At 31.5% G+C, this 26,390-nt stretch overlaps 4 protein-coding genes across 11 annotated transcripts in view; 2 read left to right on the top strand and 2 right to left on the bottom strand.

Moving 5' to 3' along the window:
* Nucleotides 1–450: 450 nt before the first annotated feature.
* Nucleotides 451–10,039, top strand: LOC126978366 (ADP-ribosylation factor GTPase-activating protein 1). Of its 3 annotated transcripts, XM_050827126.1 has the most exons (10): nucleotides 451–522; nucleotides 644–706; nucleotides 788–955; nucleotides 3,789–3,902; nucleotides 4,867–5,012; nucleotides 6,506–6,614; nucleotides 8,497–8,619; nucleotides 8,702–8,832; nucleotides 8,930–9,099; nucleotides 9,554–10,039. In XM_050827126.1, the coding sequence occupies exons 2-9, from the start codon at nucleotides 647–649 to the stop codon at nucleotides 9,093–9,095; spliced, it is 1,017 nt and encodes a 338-aa protein (XP_050683083.1). In that variant the 5' UTR covers nucleotides 451–522; nucleotides 644–646; the 3' UTR covers nucleotides 9,096–9,099; nucleotides 9,554–10,039. The 3 variants fall into 3 exon arrangements, with proteins under 3 accessions (XP_050683083.1, XP_050683084.1, XP_050683082.1); XM_050827127.1 differs by having other exon boundaries at nucleotides 6,509–6,614; nucleotides 8,930–10,039; XM_050827125.1 differs by having other exon boundaries at nucleotides 8,930–10,039.
* A 2,973-nt stretch (nucleotides 10,040–13,012) lies between these two features.
* Nucleotides 13,013–14,251, bottom strand: LOC126978367 (peroxisomal membrane protein PEX16). Its single transcript, XM_050827128.1, has one exon. It carries the CDS (start codon nucleotides 14,150–14,152, stop codon nucleotides 13,178–13,180), a length of 975 nt encoding a protein of 324 aa, XP_050683085.1. The 5' UTR covers nucleotides 14,153–14,251; the 3' UTR covers nucleotides 13,013–13,177.
* Nucleotides 14,252–15,519: 1,268 nt separating this feature from the next.
* Nucleotides 15,520–20,899, top strand: LOC126978342 (sulfhydryl oxidase 1-like). Of its 4 annotated transcripts, none has more exons than XR_007732615.1 (3): nucleotides 15,520–18,507; nucleotides 19,221–19,835; nucleotides 20,652–20,899. XR_007732615.1 is itself a non-coding variant. In XM_050827088.1 (3 exons), the coding sequence occupies exons 1-2, from the start codon at nucleotides 15,737–15,739 to the stop codon at nucleotides 19,827–19,829; spliced, it is 1,731 nt and encodes a 576-aa protein (XP_050683045.1). In that variant the 5' UTR covers nucleotides 15,521–15,736; the 3' UTR covers nucleotides 19,830–19,835; nucleotides 20,652–20,899. The 4 variants fall into 4 exon arrangements, 2 of the variants coding, with proteins under 2 accessions (XP_050683045.1, XP_050683046.1); XM_050827088.1 differs by having other exon boundaries at nucleotides 15,521–17,424; nucleotides 19,787–19,835; XR_007732614.1 differs by having other exon boundaries at nucleotides 15,520–19,835.
* A 674-nt stretch (nucleotides 20,900–21,573) lies between these two features.
* The window catches only part of LOC126978358 (flotillin-1), a 96,352-nt gene continuing 91,535 nt past the window's right edge, over nucleotides 21,574–26,390 (bottom strand). For all 3 annotated transcript variants that reach the window (XM_050827114.1, XM_050827112.1, XM_050827113.1), the window contains one exon: nucleotides 21,574–26,299. Coding sequence is in view for 1 of the 3 variants with exons in the window: in XM_050827113.1 (XP_050683070.1) it covers nucleotides 26,282–26,299 (18 nt within the window). In the remaining 2 variants the exon portion in view is untranslated. The remainder of the gene's footprint in view (nucleotides 26,300–26,390) is intronic.

The following is a 26,390-nucleotide window of genomic DNA, read 5'->3' as shown; positions in this document are numbered from 1 at the left end:
ATTGATGGGTCTGTATCTTTTTACTGTCACTTTTTCGTTTCATTGACTGTCAAATCACTCGATTCTAAAGAAGTTTTCACTTCGATAAGCTTAAAAAAGAGAATTAGACAAAGAAAATATTTACCACTGTTCTGTTTTCTCAAAATAACGTTAGATGCTAACCTCCAATGGACCTCAAATAGAGATATACATATTATAGAGCAGGCTTAGTTTTGCTACATACGCACTAAAAAATTCGTTCTTTAACGGAAATTGAAACAACAAGAGTGGTATGTTTCGTCTTTGATAATGTTGGGATATTTAATTTTATTCATTGCTTTCATTGCTTTGCTATAATCTCTTTATTATGTTCATTATCATAACAATAATCCATTTACTATTTTCCATCCACCCTACTCTGTGGTACAACCAAAGAAAAACGCAATATATTCTTTGATCGCCATTTTACGTAGTATTTACAAATTAACATCCTCTTTGGCCCATCCCTTCTTATTGAGTGCACGTCTCTTTGGCACGTGTAAGGTGAATTGAATTATTGAATTATACAAAATTATTGATTTTATGTTTAATTTATTTTATGTATGAATTTTGCATTTGATGCAGTTTTAATTACTTATTGCATTTTGAACTTGAAACCTTCCAGAAAATGGCTTCTCCAACATCACGTCGCAAGCTGAATTCCATTCGCACTATTGAAGACAACGATGTATGTGCACTTCAAACCATCACTGTATATCACTTCTATTTGAATCATAAAATGAATATACCTATATATTTTCTTTGGCAGAGATGCTTCGAGTGCGGCATATCAAATCCACAGTGGGCATCGGTAACTTACGGCATATGGATTTGCCTAGAGTGCTCTGGTGTTCACCGCAGCCTTGGAGTTCATCTTTCCTTTGTACGATCAATAACGATGGACAAATGGAAGCAAATTGAATTACAGAAAATGATTGTAAGTGTCCCAAAAATATGTTTACGTGAATTGTATTGTCTTTTACCAACACGAGTATATTTACTATGTATCAACAAACAGATGGAAGAACCTTCTTTATTATGAAAAAAACATAAATATCAATCACGCGTTGGTGGCAGTTAGGAACAGGTTAACTCATTAAGAAAGGACGATCAACCTGGGATTTGAAAACAACTTGACACATAATAGCTTGTCCAAAAAAGATCCTAATGAAATCCAGCAGGCCTATTGCATATATTTTCAATATCAGTGACTAACCAACACTGGTTGTACACCTGACTTTGAGGATAACTAACAATTTCATAACATTGGTATTGGTTATCACATTAGGTGGATATCCAGTTCCAGTATCCAGTACAACAGTATTCTTCAATAAGCCACATGACATCTCTATTTTTATCACTTATTATACAGTCATTTTCGAGAACATTTTATGTTTCATGGGACTTGTAAAGGTTTTTTTTTTTATAATTTACTACCTGAAACCCGCAACTTCATCCGCGAACACATGACTAAGCATATAGTACTTATAAAAAACTTTATTTCTTAAAACTTTACCTTATGAAATAAATGAAGGTATCGCCATATTTTATCAATTTACATAAAAATAATCTGATGGATAGTTATAAATCTAAAGTAACCCACCAACTATGGTTAGCTAAAATTAAGTTTCTTTTTTACCTCCTGAGAAAGTTAGAATGATACAAAAATTCTAATTAATTATTCATTTTAAACGATTATATTAATTTGATTTCTAAATGTGTACGCGTTTCTATCCGCTTTCACACATGACTAAGCATATAGTACTTACAAAAATCTTTATTTCTTAAAACTTTACTTTATGAAAATAAATGAAGGTATCGCCATATTTTATCAATCTACATAAAAATAATCTGATAGATAGTTAAAAATTGTAAGTAACCTGCCGACTATGATTAGCTAAAATTAAGTTTCTTTTTTACCTTCTGAGAAAATTAGAAAGATATAAAAATTCTAATTATTTATTTATTTCAGATTATTATATTAATTTGATTTCTAAATGATGGGGGAAACATAAAAGAAATAAATTAATATCGATGTTTTTATTTAATTCCGAGCATTTCCATATTTATTAACCTTTTAAACCTTCTCTGGACTTCCACAAATAATTCAAGACCAAAATTTGCCAAATCTGACCAGCCGTTCTCGAGTTTTAGCGAGACTAACGAACAGCAATTCATTTATATATATTTAGATTTATTTCATGAACATTGATGCTAGTTCTTCAGTTGGAATAGTAAAATAGTAAAAATATATAGGTATTTATCACGTGAAGCTGCCAGGGGCAAATTCAATGTTTATGTTGAATAGCTTTAGGTATTATTAAATATTTTAAATGTTGTGTATATGTGCGTACTTAAGTTGAGGTAACAAATAAATCTACCACAGGTAAGTAAAACACTAAATACATACTTAGTGAAATTATTATATTATGTAAATTGACAAAAGTTTTTTGTACCTTTATTTTATTTTTCATGTCATTGTAGCCTAATAGTAATTTTTAAGAAGAATTTACTTATTTGTATAATTTAAAAAATAAATATTAATAGGTACCTAATTATTTTTTACAGACACCAACATCATTAGATGAGATAGAGGTGCTTGTTGATATTGAAAATTCAGCCCCCCATCCTTTCCCCATTCCAGTACATCCGCAATTCTGTTCGTTGTTCCTAAGTCCTCAATTCTTAATCCCATATCCTCAGAATCTGTGATCTATGAAGATTATCTTGAATGTGAGATAAAACGGAAATAAAATACTCTTTATTTATATGTTTTTATATTAACAAGTGAAAGGAAACGGAAATACAATGCTTTATTTTTTTAGTATGTTTTTATTTTGACAAATATAGAATAACAATTGGTAAATAACAAAATATTGACAAGAATTCAACATCACACACAATAAAAACAATTTTCACACATGGTAAATGGTATATATCAATAATACATGTCAACTCTTTTAGCCCTTGACAAAATAAACTAATATAAATTATATTATATTTATAGTTATATTGTTTTTAACAGTATTATGTTATAAATAAAATTCTATAGTAAAGTTTTTGGGATTAATGTCATGTAATTAACAATTAATGTTTCTTACATAATAAACATTATTTGTTAGCTCTAGGAACTATATTGCCTAACAAAAGTCTTACTGACTCAACTTAATTGGGAAGTTAAGTCCGAGTCAGTAAAACAGCCTGTTTCTTCCTGGTGATTTGTCAGTTTCTAGCTAATTTGTTTATGCACTTAATATACATAACATTATCAAGAATATATTGAGATCCAACAGTTAAGATATTTATTTCTCCTCCAACAAGCTTTCAGAACTCAGAGGTGAACACAGTATTTTTGTCCATGGAATGAAGTTGAGTGTAATATTCTTCTGACCCCGGAGCAGCACTTAAAATTGGTGTGATCATCCAAGTACATTGTGCATATCCAGAATCACCTAAAATATCAAAATGAATAAAATAGCCCTCATAAGCTGACCTACGTTTTAATAAAAATATACACTAACGTAATACATAATAATAATGAAGTTACCTTTTTTTAATTTTCTCTTTGTTTTAATTATATTAATCATATGTCAGAGTGTACATATAGCACTTGCATAGATTATATGAAAAAATTGTTACTAAATACTTAGTAAAGTGCTTATGAGAGTGGGAATGAGTTCTTGCCACTTTGCATTAAACCTCAACCTTTCTAAAGTAATTAATTAATATTTAAATAACAATAAAAATGATAATTGTTATATTTAATACAGGTAGGTGGAAATTATAAGGCTAAGCAGTTCCTAGATAGTCAACCAGATTACCACTGTAATCTGACAATTCCAGAAAAGTACAACACACAAGCAGCTGCTATGTACAGGCAAAAGGTATTTAAAATAAATACGTAGTATTTAATAAGGTATTAAGTATTTGGAAGTTTAGCTTCTGAATGACATTATGTTGTAACTTAAACATATTTGTATAGTTGATTTAATAATGCATAGTGTATACTAGAGGTGAAACGGATATCCACTATATATTAAATTATGGTCAGCCTTGTCATTGAACTTGGCTGGATATTTGGCAACTGGCAATAAGCTATCTGTTGCATCTCTAATTTATACACAATAGCTGCTGTTTTTGATGCCGATGTTGACTTGGCAAATAATATTACTTTATATTATGTGTAATAAAGCTGGTGTGCTGCTCTATTTATCTACTTCATCTGTGTTATTAATATTTATTGTCTTACAAATTACCATGTACAAAGGTAGTAAAACGGTAGTTCTGGTAAAAATTTAACATAATATCTGCTTTTGGTCATCAGGTGAAGGATTCTTCTACTTTCTCTTTTTTATATTGTTTGCTAAAAGTTATGACCGGTTTACATTGTTCCAATCCAGTAACACTGGACTGGAAGGATCATCTACATGATTCCACTGTTGCTGGATTCACCGCATCCACAAAATAAACAACACAGGTTGACTGTACAAACTGTTCTGTCGGCACTGGATTGGCTGTCTACATTATTCCAGTGGTGCTGGAATGCCGGTGCTAGATTCAAGAGTTGACCGGCCATTCCAGTTCCTGCACTGGATTGCTCACTGGATCACATTCCAGTGCCAGTTTCCATTATTCCAGTAGTAACCCAGTGCTGGACTGGAATAATGTAAACCGGGCATTAATCAGACTTTAATATGCTAAGTTGTTTAATATCAGCTTTGTTTTTTTTGCGGCTTTTTGATTTCATGTACAGATTATTAACATAGTTTTGTTATTTGCATTATAAGCTCTTAAGTTAATAATTAATGTATTACAAGATGCCTTTTATATAGCTCTGTTTTTTTAAAGATTGCCGCATTAGCCGAGGGAAGAGATTGGAGTATCTTAGATTATAGCCCTAATCAACACCAACACAAGAGAGATTGGAGTTTGTCGCCAGATGCTAGTTTATCAGATCTAGAAAGAAGTAGTTCAGATTTTGATAGCAGTTATCAGTAAGTTTATTCATACACAAATTTGAGGATCTTAATGGGATAAAAGCACATAAAATGTCATGTGATAGCAAAGATTACTGCCAACCCATTCTTGCATAACCAGAGGACTTATAGGTGTTGTGGATGTTCATAGCTCATATTTTCACCTTTGAGTACCCGGAATATATCAATTCTTGCCATTAATACTGAAACAAAGAAAATAAAATTTTATTGCAAATAACATTTACTACTTTTACAGTGTGTTAGTTTAATACATAAATATAAAACAATTTAAAATATAATAGCTTTTTGGAAGTGGTCTCCATCAGCTGCAATACAGTCCTTTAAACATTGAGGCCAGTTATCAATAGAAACAAACACTCTTTTCATGGGAAAATTCTTCACTTCCAATAAAACAATCCGTATTGATTGTTTTATCTGGCGTTAAGAGCAAGCCATACTCTCATACTGACCATAAATCGTAATCTAGTGGATTAAGAATCTTGATGGAAGGTCCATTATAGGTTATTAAACATGGTGTTGTTTAGGGGCCTCACTCTGTCTCAAGAAAGGGTGTCGATACACTTGTGCCAATGTTTTGAGACCTTTTTTAGAAAAGTATGGTTCAGTCACTCCTTCATAGCTATTACCCCACTAAACCACCACTGAAGTAGGATAGTGCCCATGGTGCACTCTGTCAACTAATTGGGAAGCTTCCTTAGATCTTTGATCATAAATACGGTCATTTTGTTAAAATGTTGCCCAATTGTAAAAAAAATCTCATCCATAAACAAATTTTTTCTGTGGCCACTTTGATAGTTGAATCGATTTTACCACCCTATTTTTTTTCATTTATCAGTTAAGAAATCACCAGTTTGTCTCTTATAGACTGCAAGTCCTGAGTCATCTTTTAAGATACGCGAATGGTTCTAGGTGCTATCTTCACCTCCCGAAAAAATCTTTTGCTTTCGGACAGGATTTCTTCGAGTTCTTTCCCTTACTGCTTTGACCACCTTTTTCGTACGAACACTACGTGAACGGCCAGATATTTTTCTGTCACAAACAGAGGAGGTCTCATTGTACCTATTACTACCTCAGTACTCAAAAGTTTACTAATACTAAGTGTATGGAGAGTTTTAAAAATTGCATTTGGCTCCATACCTACTTTGTGCAATGCAATCACAGCGATTCGGTTCTCATTATTTTAATATCGCAAAACATTGTTTAATGTATTGGAACCAAAATGAGAAAACTAAATGAACAATCATATAAAAATGACAGATTCTAAATTCGAATGTAATATTTTGTTTATTTTTAATTGTAACAATATTTATGGTCACGCTAAGTATACATACCCTTTGGGATGTCTTGAAAATTTTAATAAGAATAGTGTAGAACCTATAAAATTTTGCTGTTTTACTTTTTAGTTCACAATCCATTTTGTAACATATTAATTATATATATATAATCTCTATTTCCTTTAAACAACACATAATTGATGTAAATATTTTTAGCAGCAGTGAATATGGGACACCAAAACCCTCTACATCACAATCACCTACACCATCAGGCAATAATAATAGCAATGAAATTATAGACAACACCTTGTCATCACTAGCTTCTGTAAGTTTTTGTTTATTTTTAATATATATAAAGTTAGCTATTTTTTTCTAAGTGTATATGAATTTTCAGGCATGTTTTTGGTACAACTTGCCATTGTCCTATCATACTTCCCTCACCACTCTTTGCAGCAAGCCTTTCACACAAGCCTTCATACAGTTCATGGTACTCTTTATCTATCGTCTGTATATACAGTAGAAACTCGATTATTCGGCACTCAGTTATACGGATTCGCGATTGACACCAACCTAAGGCTAGGAGTTACTATGGATGCGAGTTCTGACGAAAATTTGTTCTGACGAGTACGTCCGAAATCCTCGTCGGAACAAGGCGTTTACACTGTGCGCGTTTTCTGTTATTCTGATAGTCAGTTCGTTTCTGCCGTCCAGCGAAGATGGACGAATTTGATGTATTTGATTTTCTTGAAAGTCCATTATTTAAATTATTATTGTTAAATGGTGGAAAGACAGAGCATGTCAACGAGTTATTTTCTCTAAGAGACGACAAAGAATAGTTCAAAATGTAGAGTGTTGAGTTCTGTAGCAACGTTCTCCCACTTTTGCCGAGAAATATATCTGTTGTGATAATTTTTGTCTCCCATATCCCACAAACACCTGTTCTCGTACATGAGACTGATCCATTTATCGTTGTCCATGGTGGAACCCAAATCACTCGAAATTCGCAGACGCGAAAAAATCAAACTCGTTTGAACGCTCGAGTGGTTCTGACGACGTCGTGCATGTTCTGACGCGTTCGTCGTTGCCAGTGTAAACACAGTCATTGGATACCAGGCGTTTATTTCTTCTGACGAATCCGTCAGAACTCGCATCCATAGTAACCCTAGCCTTATACATATGTACAAGTCGCAAGCACGGACGAGTAAAAAGGACTCCACGCCGTGATATTAGCGAGTGAAGCACCGTTATGCTAGTGTGTGTGGCGGACGGGGGTTACTAGTTACACTATTTTTTCTCCCTTAAATAATCATATATTGCCACAAATATCGTTTTTACACTTTTTCACAACGCACGACGGCATTTTTAAAATATTTTATTGAGACTCAAACTGATCTGTCACAGACGATGACAATCCTCATAATGTCCGCCTATCAGCCTGTATTAGTGTAAGTGTGTGTGTGTGGGGCTCTGTATTTACACGTTAATCGGCTTGTTTTGGTGCTACTCTGTATGTAAGGTGACACGGAGTCCTTATTTTTTTACTAGTCCGTGGTCGCAAGCATGAACGTGTCGGAACTGGCATTACAACATACTATGTGAATTTGAATCCAAACAGAACCATCACATAATGAAGCACTTCATGTCTTAGAAGCAGCTCTGAAGTGGTTTGAGTGACACACATAAAGTGGCTTACGTCAAATGGCACTAATTATGTACCAAATTAAACATAACTTTATTTCATATGTAAAAAAATTATACTTATAGGTGTACTTATATGATATACATGACTCAATATTTTATTTCATAATTAAGGCTGAAGTACACAATTTAGTACAATGTTCGTATATAATCTAAGAAAGTATGAATGTACATAAATAAGTGTTACATTGTATGTTGGAAAATGTATCTCTAAATAACTTCTTAATAAACATAAGTATTTGTTGTTTAATAAACACAAAATTATTGTACTACATATTATACACACACGCTTTACTTCATACTTTCGGTTATCCGAATGGCTCACGACAACAATTAGTCCGGTTAATTGAGTTTCTACTGTAAAAGATTTTGTTTTTGCAATTATCTATACTATTTCATGCAATAGAATTTTTCTAGTTATATAATTATGTATAATTTGCGAAATGACCAATGTAAATATTTATTTTGTAACCTGTGTAATACAACAAAAATTGTTATTTGTTCATTAGGGTTGGTCGATGATTGCCTCATCTGTTAGTAGTGCGGCACGTTCTGCTTCTGATAATGCCATACGCTTTGGAGGTCTCGCTTCTCAAAAAGTATCAGAAATCGCCACAGTAGTTACTGAAAAGGTATTATGAATAAAATATATTATTATTATGTTGAATAAAAATGAAAGTGATACAAATAATTAAAAAAAAATCTATTTCTTAGGTGAATAACCGTGCGGGCTGGACTCACTTAAGAGGAAATACTGATATCAAATGTGGCAGTGATTCTGATGTACAGAGTAAAAGAAAAGATTATAAGGATGTGAAGTGTTACACCTCGGACTCTGAATCTAGGTAATAATTAATAAGCTGTTAATGTGCTTAATAAACATCACATCACAATAAATTGTATTTATTTTTAATTAAACTTAAACTTGTGATAATATTTCAGAACACCAAGTCGGCCTTTAAAGGAGTCCACTGTAGCACGTAATAATTTTGGTGCCTGTGATGTATCTCAAGTTGGTCTAAACAGTACAGCACCTAATTTAGATTTACCTGCCCCTAAAGCAGCCAGAGATAGTAACTCTGATTCTTGGGATTGGCTGAACAATTAATGATGTATGTATCACATATTATAAACTCATTACAACATGTCAACTTTTACCTATACTATCTCTTAAGGTGGATCCACACATGCCGCCGTGTTTGCCCACGGAATGGAGCCAATTTTTTATATCAATGCTGCTGTAGGCCGCAGTATCGCTATGATTATCGTTGAAATTAGTGGCGTATTACTGTGTCCAAAAGGCCGTTGGGCCGCAGCGTGCCGCCGCGCTTGTGTGGCGGCACCTTTAGGATCCATCTTAACTTTAAAATTTAATAAAGATAATTAAATCCCTTGTCATTTCAATTTCAAATTTATAAGCTTTAAGAGATATGGAATCAAAATCATTTATATTTAAAAGTAGATTTATTAGTATTTCCAATAGCAAATAAGAAGGAAACTAAAAAAAATAAGGTGGCCTATTTTTAGGTCACTCACAGAGATATTGTAGTTAACATACTTTTTTAGGTGTGACCTCAAACACATGGCAGTAACGAAGATTAAAATAATTAAATGGTGAAGCATTTTTGTCACTCATCGTACATTTCCAATGCTAGATTAATTAAATATTATATAAATTAAAAATAAACAAAGTTAGGTATTAAAATATAAAATTTTATGCATGCTTGTTGAGAGATATTTTTTTATTTGTATGCATGATTTTGGAAGTTCTGAAAGACTGTTGTGTTTAATTTATTTTAAGAATTTATTGCTCTGTGTTTAAATGCCTGATGTGTGTATGTATGTGTTAAACTGAGATTAGATTATATTTTAAATCATGTTTACTGTATACTTATATAATGAAAAATATTCCAATGTATGTGAAATTATTCTGAGCTAAGTTATTTAAATATAAATAGTGGTGTTAATGTTTTTGCACGCTACCCACATGTTATATTGTGAAATAATAAATGTTAATATTAATAAGAAATAAATGTTATATTTTAAATTATCTTTTGGTGTTATTTTTTCATACTGATAATTTATCAGCACTTTCACATTTTTATTCGCTTCTTGATTTGTTTGGACCCGTTTTTTATGTTAAAACATCTTATAATATTACAAAGAATTCTCACACATACAAACTATTTGCCCCATTCTTAACTTCCCGCTAAGAAAATTGAAAATTTTCAAAAATCGGTAAGGTATTGGTTTTACCCCGTTTCTCGCCGTTTTAGGAAGCTTCCCTGACTATTCCAGCGATGGTGTCTATGGACTGATTTGGATCGGTCGATTTCAAAAACGAATCAGCTCTTAACATCAAAAAACCACCTCGATCGCGACCAATCCGGTCGAAAGCGGTTGATTCGTTGGTGACTTATCGTTGACGAAAGAAAACCGGAATAAGTGTTTTTGAGAATTACTTCGAAATTCCTAGTTCGATCAATTGAAACTGAGAGATTCAAGAAACAGTACAGCTAACTCGAAGAACTGAAAATCGCCATAAGTACAATTTGAAGCGTTAATGTTATTCTAATTTTTTTTTTTGGTTTTCATACCTACCGTTACCTTAATTGAGTTGTTTAGGTAAACAGGTGGCGGGGCGAGATTTAAAAAAAATAACCTTCCATATTTATTTGTAGCTAAACTGTTCATGCACTTTTATGACTTCTACTCTTGTCTCTTAAGCCATGCAGGTATTTTTTAATCTGTCCTTAACACCAGTGAGACAGGACACCCCGCCTATGCATAAATCAGATCAAAATCACTTTATTCATGTAGGTCAAGGAAATGACACTTATGAATGTTAAAAAAAAAATTTCTTATTTAATGTACCGCTACTTTGTAAAGGGTTGAGCTAATGAGAAGTAGCAAGAAACTCATTGCCACTCTTTTATATCTAGATTTACATTTCCATCGATTTACAAATGATTTCAATTACAATATAATATGTAAAATGATGCAAGAAACAAACATGCCTCTATTGAGAAGTGTGTACACCAAACTTCCGTTGCAACGATTTCCAAAAAAAGCCGGTTTAAATTATCCCACTGAGAAAATTCATACATTCATTCGTGGCATAATTGAGAAAACATCGAATTCATTTTAATTTTAGGCTCAGGTATTTTGGTAAAATTCTGTCAGTATTCTTGGTAAGTTCTCGTCACTACAGTAAGTAAAATACTTCAAGTAATCATATTGAGTATTGTATATATAGTATCTAACAATTTTAATTAATCATACATACATAAAGTACATTTACTACTGGGACAAATGATGTTTTAATAAAAGTAAATAATTTTAGTAGTAATCGTATATAGATAGACAACAGCTAACTCATGTTTTCTCATTAGGTTAAAATAAACAAAGAAGCTAAAATGCAATATATAAACGGCCTTACAAATAAAATTGGCATAAAGTTATAACTAAGCATAAACCAAGAATATGTAAAATATTTACAAATAGACATTTTGCTTACGAATGGTTTGTTCGGAAGTATAATGTTTCCCGCGTTTATTTGCAAGGCAGCTTGTCATTAGGAAAACTTCAGAATGATCATTGTATTGACAGTGTTGTCAACGATATTGTAAACATTTTGCATTTTCTTTGTTTATCATCAGTTATAACTTTATACCAAGTTTATTTGTTAGGCCGTAAGTGTTTATTCATACCATAATACCCTGTCCTACTTGATGTAGTACAGCAGTCCTTGACATGTTCTGGTATTAGCTGTTACAACAGCTAATATCAGAATATGTCACCTGCTGTGATTGTATAAGGAAAATATAGCTCTAATTGACATGTTGCCCTCCTATGAGCAGTTAATATAATATGATTTGATTCTAGTAATAATAAAGCAAAAGGAGATAAATGATAAGATTTTATATATATTCCAAATAAATACAACCTTAAAAATCTAATGTTCCAAAGGTTGAAACCATAAATCTCAGTTAAATTTAAAACATATTTTCTTTTCATCTTTTTTCATATACTGAGGTAATACATATTATCGAAAACCTAGTAGTAGTGCCCCCCACAAGTGAACCGTCTGCCTATCTCATCATAGATATTTTGTTCACATTCTCGAATTTATAATAAAAATCATGACTAAAACATGTCCTATGGTTCATGTTTATACCATTACTATAACATATTTTTAGTGCATGTGACAAAAAGATTAGATTGGGCACATCACATATTATAAATAATGTGATGTGTGTGAAATAATGTGTTGAGCGGGAATGCTAACAATTGAGACACCCAGTTGAGGTTGCCAATTTTTTTTGCACATTGTTGTGTCATAGTACATTTTATATCCAAAGAAAAAAAAATTTGGACTTGCATAGGGCCAAAGCTTTTAACAAGAACACTTAGGGATGAAAAAGGTTTAGGTACCACAAACTGGCTTCCCAGTAAGCTTACTGTTATATAAAAACAAATCAGGCTATACATTTCTAATTTAGAACTTTTACAAGATGCTGAACATTTATTAGCTCGATTTATGAAAATTTTATATGGATGAAACATGAATCCACCATGATACAAAAACAAAATTGCATTCTCCTGGTAGAGACCATAATTTCCAAAACCCTAAGAAATTGAAAACAACATGGAACATTGAATGTACTTGGGGTCTCTTTACTGGGATAGTAAAAGGTGGTCATGATTGAAAATCTTGACCATGGAGTTTTTTTTTAGTGTCTTTTTTCATATAGAGCTAAAAACTGTGCAAAGAAGTTGTTTAGAAATGGTGAAGAAAAGTAGCAAAAATTTTTGTGTATTAAGATGTGATGGCTCATAGGTTTGCCTTTGAAATGCTGCTTTTGAAATTGAGCATGCTCCATATTCTTCCAGCCTACATCCCTATGATTTCTATCTTTTTCCAATATCTGAATTGGAAGAGATATCACTGCAGTGCAGAAATTTTGAGGTGTGAAGGATTATTTTTTTAGAAAGGGTTTAAATCTAAAAGTGATAGGCAATAGGTAAACATTCTTACATTTTATTTATTACCCAAATTTGTTTATTTCGTAACAAATAACATCACAATAATATTAATCAAAGATGTTGATTATTTAAAACTTAATAAAATAGAATCTTAGAAAATGCCATATACCTTCTTTAATATTTAAACTTTAAAACACTATAAAATTACATAGCCCACATGTAGAAGTAAATTTCTTGCCAGTAATTTAAATACTTTAGAATTGGTTCACTGACATATGATGTGATTGGCATTTTATTAGAAGTAAACTTTAGCATTCTTTCAATAACATTTTTGGAGTATCTATTGTACAGTGGACTTCTCAACAAATATAATACTAGGCCAAGTTTCCGCCTACTCACTTCTAATCTTTGTTCCTGGGTTAGATCCTTCATATGCTTATTATATAGTTTATAGCTAGCAACATCTAGGCCTAATGCTACAACCCATTGCTTCCAAGATTTAGTTCCAAAAACTCGCATTGCCGTTAGATGTACAAGAGGTCTAATAATGTGAAGAAGCTCAGCATTTTCTAGATCTTTGGACTGAAGTATAGATGAAGAGTTATTGTCACAAATTTTTATGGGTTGCCAGTCACGCAAACTTACAGATGGTGCACCTTCTACTCCCCGTACTACTCTTCCTGATCTGCGCAGGGTAAAGAATGAATTACTCTCATCAGAAACATTTCCTTCTGTAATTTTTTTCCTTTGTAAACTAGGTATTGGAGGATAGTGAATTGGCATTTCTTTGAACCTGTACAGCAGTACCATGGACATTGAACATTTGAATATTTGGAGGATTGTTGCAACAGTCCATTTTCCTCTCGTTTTCCATTTATTTCTTACTGCTAATTCAACAAACACTTCACAATAATGAATAATTGTCAGCCACAATTTTATTTGTTCTTGAAGACCGTAGAATAGCATTTTATCGCCATAAGCTTCTTTTATTATTCTATCGTTAAATAATGACAGTAGTTTGGAAATTGCATAAACAAGTTCAGAAACGACTGCTGAATTGTTGATTTTACCAACAATAAAATACGAGGACCATGTTGCTACAGTCTCAACGTCGGTCACCAGATTCGGGTTATTTATAACCCATTTACGATAAGCCTCATACAATTCTTTTAGAGACATGTTTGTTAATAATTAGAATGTTCTAATACAAATCGTATTTACATTTACTTATAATATAAAATAATAAAAGGTCAAAGAGCGATTCCTCAATACAAAAAGTGACGTAGAACCAAGATGAAAGAATATAATATTACATTAGTATTATGCGTGTCGTAGAAGTACAAAACACGAATACCATAATATATTATGTATATATAGATAGATACTCTAGTCTGGAGTTGTCGGTGCCTGACGTTCTACACTTATGTGACTTAGGTAGTATGGTGTAGTTATAACTTATAGAACGACATTGTTATTATCGTTATCGATTACGATATTTTTATTAATTATTTACAGATTTATTTTATACTAGTATAGGCCGATCCTATCCACGTTTTTCTCTTGTTTTCCATTTATTGGACCTCGTTATTTAAGAAATCATTGTATTTATTTTGTTATAAAATGTCAGTGGGAGGCTTCTTAGCGCAGGATACCGGCCAGATTATGGGTATACCACAACGGCGCCTTTTTCTGCCATTAAGCAGTAATGTGTAAGCATTATTATGTATGTTTCGTACTAAAGAGCGCCGTAGCTAATGAAATTACTGGGCAAATGAGACTCAATATCTTATGTCTCAAGGTTACGGGCGCAATTGTAGTGACAGGGAGTACTAATAACTATCAGCTGAACGTCCTGCTCGTCTCATACCCTATTGTCATTAAAATAATTTTAACCAAGTGGTTATTTCATGTCGAAACAAAGACAGTAACGATTGTAAATATCTGGATATGAAGATTAAATACAAAATACTCACAAATAATTATCAGTGACATAAAAATAAAGTTGGATTTGTAGAAAAACAAACCCACTAAACCAGGCATTCCACAATGCAGCACATTATTTAATTATTGTTATGTAAGAAATTGGGAGGACATAATATGGTCTATTTTTGTTTTATAAAAGGTTCATTTAGCTAATGTTCAAAATTTAATATGCCTACCCACATATGTTATGCATAACTACAATCTTGAAATATTCACGCCGTAGGAAGCAATATTCAAAATCACCCGCCCAATACTGCTAATATGTTTCTTGGGACAATGGGGCTAGTTTACCCAAGTTTTATTTATATTATATTTTAGTAGGTTTGTAACTTTGTACTCGTTCTTCTTGAGTAAATTAAAAAGTATATTAAGCAATTAGATACTACATATTATAATGTAATGATAAATTACCCACACTCGACTGCCATAGTCGGCAATGGCAAACATTGATTATTACCAACCAACGTTATCATAGACACTATTGAACGAAGAACTCAGAGTAAATGTATTCTTTGGTTTGAAATTTGAATGCAAAGAGGATGTAAATACGTGGTATAAAGTAATTTTAATTAGCAGTTGACGAATTCAATTCATCCTGTGTGAACGTTTTACTTTTTGCTGTAAAAACTGCATACTGCATAGCTGTATTAGATCATGTTCTTGAAATGATCGGTGAAGTTTTATGTTCTATTTTTCACATAATACAGTATTAGATACACAGTGTAATGATCACTTTCTAAATTCGTGTGTCGCTACTTGTTTCTTTTATACAGTTTGAATATGTTTACACAGTGGTATAATATTCTGTTAACAATATTTATTAATCTTATTGTGTTGACAAATAGCGCATTTATACCAGATATTGATCAGCAAGGGCTGTATAGTAAATCGGACCACGTAACCATACTTACCATTGCCAATTTTGACAAAAATATTTATGGCCAAGATCATGCATATTTAGTGCAATTTTATAACAGTTATTGTGGACATTGTCGAGCATTTGCGCCGAAATTTAAAGCACTTGCTTCTGAAATTGCACCTTGGAAAAATGTAGTAAAACTTGGAGTAATTGATTGCTCAGTAGAAGAAAATAATGAAATATGCCGTCAATTTGAAGTAATGGCTTACCCTTCTCTTAGGTTCTTACATGAGAATTATTTAAAAGGCAATGCTTTTATAGGGGACAAATTTCCATCAGCAGACACAGCAGAAAAGCTAAAGATAAACTTAATAACAGTGCTGCAAAATGAACAATCTCAAGGAAGGCTTCATAGTGCTCCATCATTAAATATAAGTTCATATGTATCTTATCTTGATGCAATCAATAGTGGTCCTAAAGATACACAATATACATTTTTTGTATTTGAAGATGAAAATTCCACAGTAGGGTCTCAGTTAATCCTAGACTTAAATGATTATGAACATGTGAGAGTTGTGAGAGTGTTGGATAATAGTGATTTAGCAGGTGTGGCTAAGATTACAAGCATCCCAGCTCTTGTAGCAGTTAATTCTGAAATAATGCCTTCAAACCTCACACCACATCAACCTACAAAACAGAATATGTTGAAAGCAATAAATACATACCTCAAATCAAATAATTTTAATTTCCCTATAAGAGACAGTGATAATGAAGGTGAAAGTAATAGTTTTGTGACATATACAAAATTAACACCTGATATGGACATAGTCTATTATACAGATTTAGAAAAAACTTTGAAAACAAGTTTATATACCGAAATCACAAGATATAAGGTAGTCAATGGAGACATATTGCAGGCTTTACTGTCCTATTTAGATGTGTTAATTGTTTCATTTCCAGCAAAATATAATTTAAAAGAATACCTCACTGATTTGCACTCTACTTTGTCTTCTAAGAATGAATGGAGTGGAAATGACATTCATAAAATGGTCAAAGGCTTAGCCTCGCTGCATAGCCCCATTTTCTCAGATGAACTAGACTATATTGGATGTAGAGGTAGTCAACCACAGTATCGTGGATATACATGTGGGCTTTGGACTTTGTTTCATACTTTAACTGTGAATGCTGCAAACAAATCAGGAGTGCAAGGACCAAAAGTTTTACAGGCTATGCATGGATATGTTAAGTACTTCTTTGGCTGTACTGAATGTTCACAGCACTTCCAGGCAATGGCAATGAGAAACAGGTTATTTGATGTAAAAGAAAATGACAAGGCTGTTTTATGGTTATGGATTTCACATAATGAAGTTAATTTGAGATTAGCTGGTGATGTTACAGAAGATCCAAAATATCCTAAAATTCAGTTTCCCAGTGTAGAGAGGTGTCCTCAGTGCAGACTTGCTCGTGGTGCTTGGAATTTGGCTGCTGTATATGAGTATCTAAGAAAAATATATGATGCCGAGAATATACAAGATATAAAGAGAGCTAAGTCAGCTGGTGTAGCTCAAAGCCCCTTCTCCAACTTGGATATTGGAATGTTAAGCCTTATGTACATATTATCTTTTATTATTCTAATTTTGCTAATTAAATATGTGTTCTCTAAGAGATTTTTCAGAAAGCGCCATTATAAACATGCATTGGGTAAAGTTTAAATTTTAAAATACATGAGAATAGAAAAATTCCCTATATAAATGATTTTTTAGAAGATTTTATGCATGGTTATATAAATATGACAATTAATAATATTACTCTATTTTTATATCATCTACATTTTAAATGTTATGTAGGTGTAAAAATATTTAACAAGTACTTGCTGCTCATAAAAATAATTGCTAGTAAATAAAGTAAAATATAAATATCATACTAAATTTGGTATTATAGTCTTTATAATGTTATTTGCTGAGTTTTAAAAATATGTAATGGATAAGATTTACTTTAATAACATTTTATAATATTTTTAGTACTTCGTCATTTATAGTGTCAAAATAAATGAAGTGGTGATAGGAATTACTCAAACTATTTTTAATGAAATTTAAATAAATTACTTCTAAAAATGATAAAATTATAATTAAAAAAATCTTTTGGATTAATACTTTATGCTTATAATATATAATGTTGATATTATGCAGAACAATAACCTGTTTTTTTAATTATTTTAAATAAACACCAAATAATGTACGTCTTTAAAAAGTTAGATATCTAGTATTATATTTGATTATGATAAACGGAAAGTAAAACGTGAAGCACCTATTTATGTGTATCATGGTCATAATGATACAAATATAGTATGTCAACAATTCTTAAATCCATAAACTATCTTGCAGGCATTCATTTCCAAAGGGATTCTGTTTTTAAGACCATGATTAGCTTGAAAGAATGCAAACCTATCGTAATTTGCAGACCATTTAGCTTTGGTCTCGAAAGTAAATTTGTTAACCATTATTAAAGATAGTACTATTATACATAAAATTTTATCATAAGGTGGCCTAGTTTCCATCAATTAAACAATTCCACCATTCAATAATATATCATTGTATTTGTAGAAATAATTTACTTAATTATAAATGAATATATTTTCTACCACTTTAAATATAAATGTAATATTCAGGAGTACATAATTACAAATTATTCGGTGACCCAGTTTCTATTAATTTAATAATTGCACCAGTCAATAATGTACAACTATATTCATAGATGTAATTTCCATAATTTTGAATGACTCGATTTTATGACATTACTAATTTAAATGTAATGTTTAGAAGTATTTAGAAATTTCTGTAATAATATACCTTCAATCTAAATTGTTTTAGGTTTAAAGGTGACCTAGTTGCCATGAATTTAATAATTGCACCAGTCAATAATCTACAATTATGTTTAGTAATTTCTACAATTTTTAATTACTATATTTTATAACATTACAATTTTAAATGTAATGATAAAAGTAATTAAAAATTTTGATAATAATATACCTACATACCATTTTATTTTTAGGTGAACTAGTTTCCAATTCAATAATTGCATCAGTCAATAAGTATAAATATAGATGTAATTTACTTAATGTTTAATGACTTCATTTTATAACATTACATAATAAATGTAATGTATAGAAATTTTGGTAATAACATGCCTGCATTCCAATTTATTTTAAGTTTAAAGGTGACCCAGTTTCCATAAATTTAATTATTGCACCAGTCAATAATGTATACTTATATTTATCAATGGTAATTTACATCATTTTTAATGACTCCATCTTATAACATTACAAATATAAATGTAATGTATAGAATTAATTAGAAATTTTTGGTAATAATATCCCAACATTCCAATTTATTATTAGGTTTGAAGGTGACCTAGTTTCCATAAATTTAATTATTGCAACAGTCAATTATGTATAATATTTATATATGTAATTTACATCATTTTTGATTACTCCATTTTATAACATCACAAAAACAAATGTAATGTATAGAAGCAATTTGAAATAATATATAATATTATATTTTATTATTGGGTCGAAAGGTGGTCTTGTTTCCATTAATTTTAGAATTGTTCCAGTCAGTATTTAATTATGGAAATAAATTGAATACTTTATTTAATTTTTATTGAATCCATTTTACAAAACTGAATATAAATGTACTGTGTAGGAATTTTATTTTTATGTTAGTTTCATATCTGTGATCAGTCCCTTGGGCTATGCACTCAAGGTATTACACCTTCCTAACCTTTAAAGGAATTGAAAGATAATATTTGAGGAAAATTAGTGATATTTCATCACAATAAGTTTTTACCACTAATTAATTAGTCAATAAGCCAGAGGTAATAGTCATAAAAATAACCCAATCGAATTTAAATTACTTAGTGATGTTTTAGGTTGTTTTTAATTATTAATATATCAATTTATTTAATTTAAGCTGTTTGCTACATCACGTCTGGAGAGAGAATTTCCAAATTTAGAATAAGGTCAGTTGTTTAATTTCAGAGGTGTTGGGTTCTAGCATCAAATGGATTAGATATATGCATAACAATTTATTTATTTATAGTGTTGTCTGTTTATTGAGCTTTCAATGCTTTAATGGTTGTGGGCCAAGTCTTTGATTTTTTTAAGTCTTGTATATGGAATCAAAAGAAATAAATTCCAATATAATGGAAAATTATTTTTTGATTTGATTTAAACATTGCATAATGTTAAGTGTCTTTGCAATGAAGTCTTTGCCTAGATTTTACCACGATTATCCGAGTAGAAAACATATCGTTACAAACAATATATTCTTATCTATTATCAACAGCTTATGCAGTTTACACTTTTTGTAGAAATTGCAATATTATGCTATTTTTCAGTTATCTTGAAGAAGTGCTAATAATATAAAGTATTAATATTGACATGCAAAATATTACAATAATGTTTTTTTTTGATAACCACCAATATTATATTTGTTTACGGTACTAACTTAATTGCAGTACAATGCTTGATCATATTTATTTAATAATTTAGCTTTTGTGTTTGAAGACATTTTAATAAAAAAAATGTTTGTTTTGAGAAAAAAATGTTTATTTTTGTCAATATATAGATTATTACCATAAATAAGCTAAGTCTCGTAATTCGTAATCAAATGAACAATGTACCCGCCAATCCTTATCGCGTTGAAAGTGATAAGAGGTTTTATAGGTACATTATTCAAATGATTTTAGTATTTCGTTACACAATATTCGACTTGAGATATAAATTTTCATAGTTATCATTACTAATATATCAATTAACATGCTTTAAATTTTCAGGTATATGGCCGGTTGACTATGGCTCTTACGAAGTGATGTATGAACAACGATTATTGGGGACACAATTTTTCTCAAGTCAATAATCTCTTATCTTTAAGCTTTCCCAGTGTCAAATTTTGTCTCTAAGAGTAATAAAATATATAAATAATCTTATAATTTCTTCAACGAATTTCGTCTTCGGTTGAATAGTTACAACATAAGTAGTTCAATATTACCACTGTAAGATGTAAATAAATAAATTGCTGTGGGTTTTGTGTTTTTTTTTACTAATGTTTTTCATTGCTTAGTAATGTTTATCCTGATTATAATTATTGCTTGTGTTTTAAAATACCATGGCATTAACTATACAAGATGTCTTGATTTTTATATAAATCTTAGTACAGCATGTTGGTGATTCCTGACATTTTATTGAAATGAAAGGCATAGGTACCAGCACGAGGGTTACCTGATCACTACAGTTCATACTCTCTTAGCAACAGAGGAACTCCATGAAAGATTCCGCGTTGATTTCGATTGTGTCGCGCTCTCTAGGGAACTTCAAAATTTCAGGAAACAGGAATGCAGACTGTCCCAACCCTAACTGGAATCCTAATTAGAATCGGTAGGATAGATCATCCGTGAAAGACAGAATTAATATTGGAGTTCCGTTATTCGATAAGAGTTTTAATAACTATTACGTCCGTCTATTGTTCGTTTGGAAATTTGCATTCACCATTACGTCTAATATAAATACTTATTTTTTTCTATTCATGCCTCTGTATAGGGACTTTATTAAAGATAGAGGGAAATTTTATACTTGGGACGTATATAGCGGCTATGTACTCACCTTTAGAATTTCTTAACATAGGAATAAATCCCACTTGATAGGTTTAAAGCCCACTTCTGATAGGATCAAAGGTAGACAAATAAATTAAACCACATGTCATTTCAGTGAATATATTACGAATAACACCACAACAATACATGTACAGACAAGAAATGCGAAACCACGCAAAGTTTACATTGAAAACTATCGTGATGTGAGAATAATGAGGCTGAAGAAAATTAAAAAAAATCCTTAAAATTAATACGACATATAAATAGTATAAAATAACATTAAAATATTACAAATACTGTTACCAAATATCTTAATCATAAAAATAATTGAAATACATCTAGATATTTAGGCAATATTTGTGCATTGTGTTTTAAAAACGTATAATATCTAACAATTATAAAATGCTTAGTATTAAAAACAACCAGAAGAAAATAATTTCATAATATGGCACCAGAAGTATGAATATTATATAATTCATCACTTCCATTTGAATTATATGACAGTTATTTTTTTTGGAATTTAATAAATAAAAATAATTGTGAAACATTCATCTTTGGTATTGTAAAAAGAGAATAACAAAGCTATCGGAAGTAATAATAAACAAATCGCATCGAAACAGAGAAGATATCAATGTTAGTAATCGGTCCATTCCACTATTTTAAATCATCAAACGATTCTTGTAAATATATTACAAATTTATTATCCGATCGAGACCTAGGAGGTGCTTCACACGAGCAGAGCCGGGTAACCCAGGTCCTGTTAATTTAAACTTTAAAATTAGAATTACAACAAATTACCCAGTTGTCTAACGGCTACTATAAGACTGCTCAGTCAGTCCTCGGGCACGGTTTTCTAATAAAAAAATCTCAAGAGAATTTTTGGCGCAATATAGGGAGACGGCATTTTTTTTTACATTTAGGCCTATCGTAGATGACACACTTTTTGTGCTATCGAGTCTGCGGCACACAAAAAATCTGCATTGCGCGCAAAATGTCTTTGGCAGATATTTCACAGACTCAACGCACACGACGTACAATTTCGCTCATTTTGTCGGCAGAACTGTAGCAATGAAAGTACAGAGATTGCGGTGTATTATTTCGTACTTGAAATATAAAAAAGAAGAAGAGAAATAGAGAATTTTGGGTTCATCCTATTCTTTCAGAAGATTATTAAAGGGACTGTTTCATATTAAACATTCAGTTCTAAAACTATATCCAAATAAATTTGCACATTTCATCCCACAATTTTCATTTTAAATTTCTGTCAAGATACTCTGCCAAAGATGTATCATACAGTGCTGGTCTGTTTTCTATTTATTGAACCAATATCGATACATCTAAGTCTAGAGCCATGATACACGTCAATCACTAGCAAGTGCAGACGACAGACTGAAGTGAGCGTCGTCTGCATTAGCGCGTGTTAACGCGAACGTTATATGTTTTTGGCGCACTTTTTGTACGGCGCAGTGTGGCGCGGTCTTGCAGATCTCCGAGGATATTTTGTATATCAGACATTTTGCGCGTCGTTTGCAGTACTGCATAAAATTCTATATGTTTTATTATCACAGACTAAAAAGTGCGTCACGAATAGTCTGTCGTCTGCGATAGACCTTATCAAGTAGCCATTACAAATTTCATACGTAACGACTACTTGAACTTGACATGCGTAGAGCACGATACAATAATACTATCTATATAGCCAACCGCGAACCCAGTTACATTGGCCGAACGGAAGTGTATCGAGTTATACAGAGGGATTTAAGAGGCAATCCTGGTTAACGACATTAAGCAGGACTACAGGTCCTTACGAACCATGAGAATGCAGCAATTAACACCGAATTAAACGATTTAGATTGTTCGAACAGTCCAAATCCTAATAGGCAGTAGCATCACGACAGTGAAATAAATTGGACGTAATTCCAGAAAAGCGTTCCAAACCACAATCATGTCAAAATTGAGTTAAGAAAACAAAACTGGTCACGGGATTCATATTAACGGACTGACAAAAAATGGCAGCCCTACTCTTTAAATGACATCTTGAGTTGCCCACGAAACAAGAATTCCTTAATAGTGGCTTGGAACGTTTTTCAAGAACTACGTCCAATTATTAAAAGGTACATTGGAGTATTGTATCAATGTGATATTCAAACTTATTCCTAACGAATATTGCGAGACAAACTGGCTACAATTTAATATTGTAAAATTACGTTATGTACTTAGTCTTCTGCTTTGATATGACAATACAGCTTCCTGTTAATTATTGCTTTATCGCATTATTTTTTAACTGTTCCAATAAATTAATATTTTATACTAATTATGTAATAATAACTAGCTTAGGTACTGTCTAACTAACACTCTGTCAAGTACAGAGTGTGTTAATATTTGATAAAAAGTAAATGAAATGATTCGACGAATACCAAACGCTACAATTGATTATATTTGAGTTTCTCCTCCCTTTAGGTACTTATAATACAATGACGCGGAAACGGGCCTATTAGTTTTGAAATTATGTCAGTTTACCTAGAGAAGAGTGCAGAAAGCTAAATAGAGTTTTTTGTAGCCTATATTACAAATTACATATTAATAATTCAAACATTGTCCGATAGTAAAATTGTGTAGGTAGTAAACTTTAAATGAAGTGATCCTACTCTACTATAATCGATAAATAAATAAAACCTCCTGTATGTTATATCTTAAGATTGTTGTAAATTATGGTCGAAATCCAACCTATAGGTGACCTCTAGTAAATTCATTTCATTGTTATATTATCTAATAAGTGATTTAATGTGCTGTAGATTTTATGAAACACAAAACAAATACTTAAATGCCTAATTCATGAAAGTTTTTGGGTTAATCGCGTTTAAATACGGCATCAGACAGTGTATTGCGTTGTATGTCTAATATTATGATAATACTTGCATTGCTTCGTACTGTTGTTTATTTTTTAATATGTACATTGTTTATTGAAGTAGGCGTTACTTTGCAGAAATCCATAATTATACAAATGATTTGAGTTTTCTTAAGTGCCAATTCCGCCAACATTTGTCTTTAAACAATTCGACACGTGTTCCGCCTCTACACGAGGCATCCTCAGGACGTGTTGTCTCGCCAAAATCTGGCACGAGACTCCAGATTTTGTTGGCGGAATTGTAAAGAAAACTCAAATCATTTGTATAATGTACATTGTTTTACATGACCACTACGCTGTGAGAGGAATTTGCTTTTTAAACAGCAATGAATGCTTTAGTGTTTTAGTGTAGGTAATAATTAATTGGACTTTGGAAACATTCCAATTCATAAACGGTTATGTCGACAGGTTAACAACTAAACAAACATAATCAAATATATTATAATCACTAAAATATTTTTAAATACATGGAAACATTTATATATTGCTGCGCCTGTGTTTTAAAAATATTTTTAGTACTAAGTAGGTAAGTATTGTAAATTTGTAATATACAAACTTCGGTAAGAAGAATTCAAGTAAGGACAAAATGCCATAATATCTTTTCGAGTGTCTATTATTGCACGATTGCTTTCACATTACTTATGGCCGTTCCGAATATTCAGTCTATCTCTTGCTTGAGATAAAAATCGTAACTATCGTTGACTTTTCTGTCCCAATAAACTTATCGACGGTAACTCATCTTATCCGTACACGCTGTCTGTCAATGGGACGACGTATAGCTTACCAGCGATAGAATTGTATGGAAATTGCAATTACGCGTCCCAATATAAGGCGATAAGAATGACTTATCGGGTACCTATATTGGGACAGCTTCATATTGGCAGCTAATTATTGACAGTAGAAGGTAGTAATTTATATCTATCTGTAGATAGTAGGTATATTGGGAACGGCCGTAAGTAATATAACATATTAAAAAACTTGTAAAATATACATATTTTCTTGAGTAGACCAAAGCAAATTCATGGGCCAAAATACTTTTGAACCACCTTTTTACTTATTGAATATCAACTACTTATACCAGATAATATTGTTTTTAATTTTTAATGGCATGTCTTGTTTTTTCTGCCTAATATACTATGATAAGGCGGAAGTTTCCCTGGTAGATAGCACGTCATATATGAACTAAGGCTGCATTTAGTGCTCGACCTACGATCAGCTCTGACGAGTCTTGCATGCTTTTTCATAAGCTGGATAGTGGACACATTGTAATATTTAAGATCTGGATATACCCTATTCCATAGCAAAATAATAATTTCATTTCATCCCACTTTAAATCAATTAAGAAGCTCTTAATTAAAGGTGTTAGAAAAACGACAGTAATGCTTCTAACCGTTGGCAGTACCAGTCACGAATGCCTTCGCAGTAAAGTAGAGAGTAATAAATTTCTAGTAGATATATCAACGGTAAAAAATGATGGATGCAATTTATTCGTTGTGTTTGTGAAGAATTAACTACTAAATTCCGGAACGCGCTTATTAATTATAAGTAACTCTACACTGTAATTTTGAACACCAAATATCCTTAAAATCCTATAATCTCAGATAAGTTTGCTATTTAAAAAAATATAGGTATTTATTTTAGTATAACAGTCATTCGTTAAAGTTCATTTAGAACACTGGGCGAATAGAAGAGATTCTAAATGCCTCTATCTCACCCTCGGGCTCTTCGAGTCATCGTAACTTTCGTAGTAATTTTGTACTTAAGATGTTATATTATGTAAAAATAGTGGGCCACAGACCTTAATAGAATTTGTACACAAGTATACACTAAATAAATGTTCTTACACAAACAGTACTTGTACTAGAACCAAAGCTAGAGAACACTCTTATTACTAATTGTTATTGCTTTACACGGCGCGAAGACCCTGGGAACAAACACAAATATTATAAAAAAAAAGTTAATTAAATTTTACTCTACACATGTATTCATCTAGGTTTTTTATAACGTATAAAATT

The sequence above is a fragment of the Leptidea sinapis genome, chromosome Z (assembly GCF_905404315.1).
Source record: "Leptidea sinapis chromosome Z, ilLepSina1.1, whole genome shotgun sequence".
Taxonomy (NCBI): domain Eukaryota; kingdom Metazoa; phylum Arthropoda; class Insecta; order Lepidoptera; family Pieridae; genus Leptidea; species Leptidea sinapis.
This window is presented reverse-complemented; position numbering and strand designations above follow the sequence as displayed.

Excerpts from the sequence above, each read along its gene's own strand:
- LOC126978366 (XM_050827126.1), top strand. The coding sequence starts at position 647 with ATGGCTTCTCCAACATCACGTCGCAAGCTGAATTCCATTCGCACTATT. Across the intron at positions 956-3,788 it reads TTGAATTACAGAAAATGATT|GTAGGTGGAAATTATAAGGC; the intron begins GTAAGTGTCCCA and ends TATTTAATACAG. Across the intron at positions 6,615-8,496 it reads CCTTGTCATCACTAGCTTCT|GGTTGGTCGATGATTGCCTC; the intron begins GTAAGTTTTTGT and ends TTTGTTCATTAG.
- LOC126978367 (XM_050827128.1), bottom strand. The coding sequence starts at position 14,152 with ATGTCTCTAAAAGAATTGTATGAGGCTTATCGTAAATGGGTTATAAAT.
- LOC126978342 (XM_050827088.1), top strand. The coding sequence starts at position 15,737 with ATGTTTACACAGTGGTATAATATTCTGTTAACAATATTTATTAATCTT. Across the intron at positions 17,425-19,786 it reads ATTGGAATGTTAAGCCTTAT|CTGTTTGCTACATCACGTCT; the intron begins GTACATATTATC and ends ATTTAATTTAAG.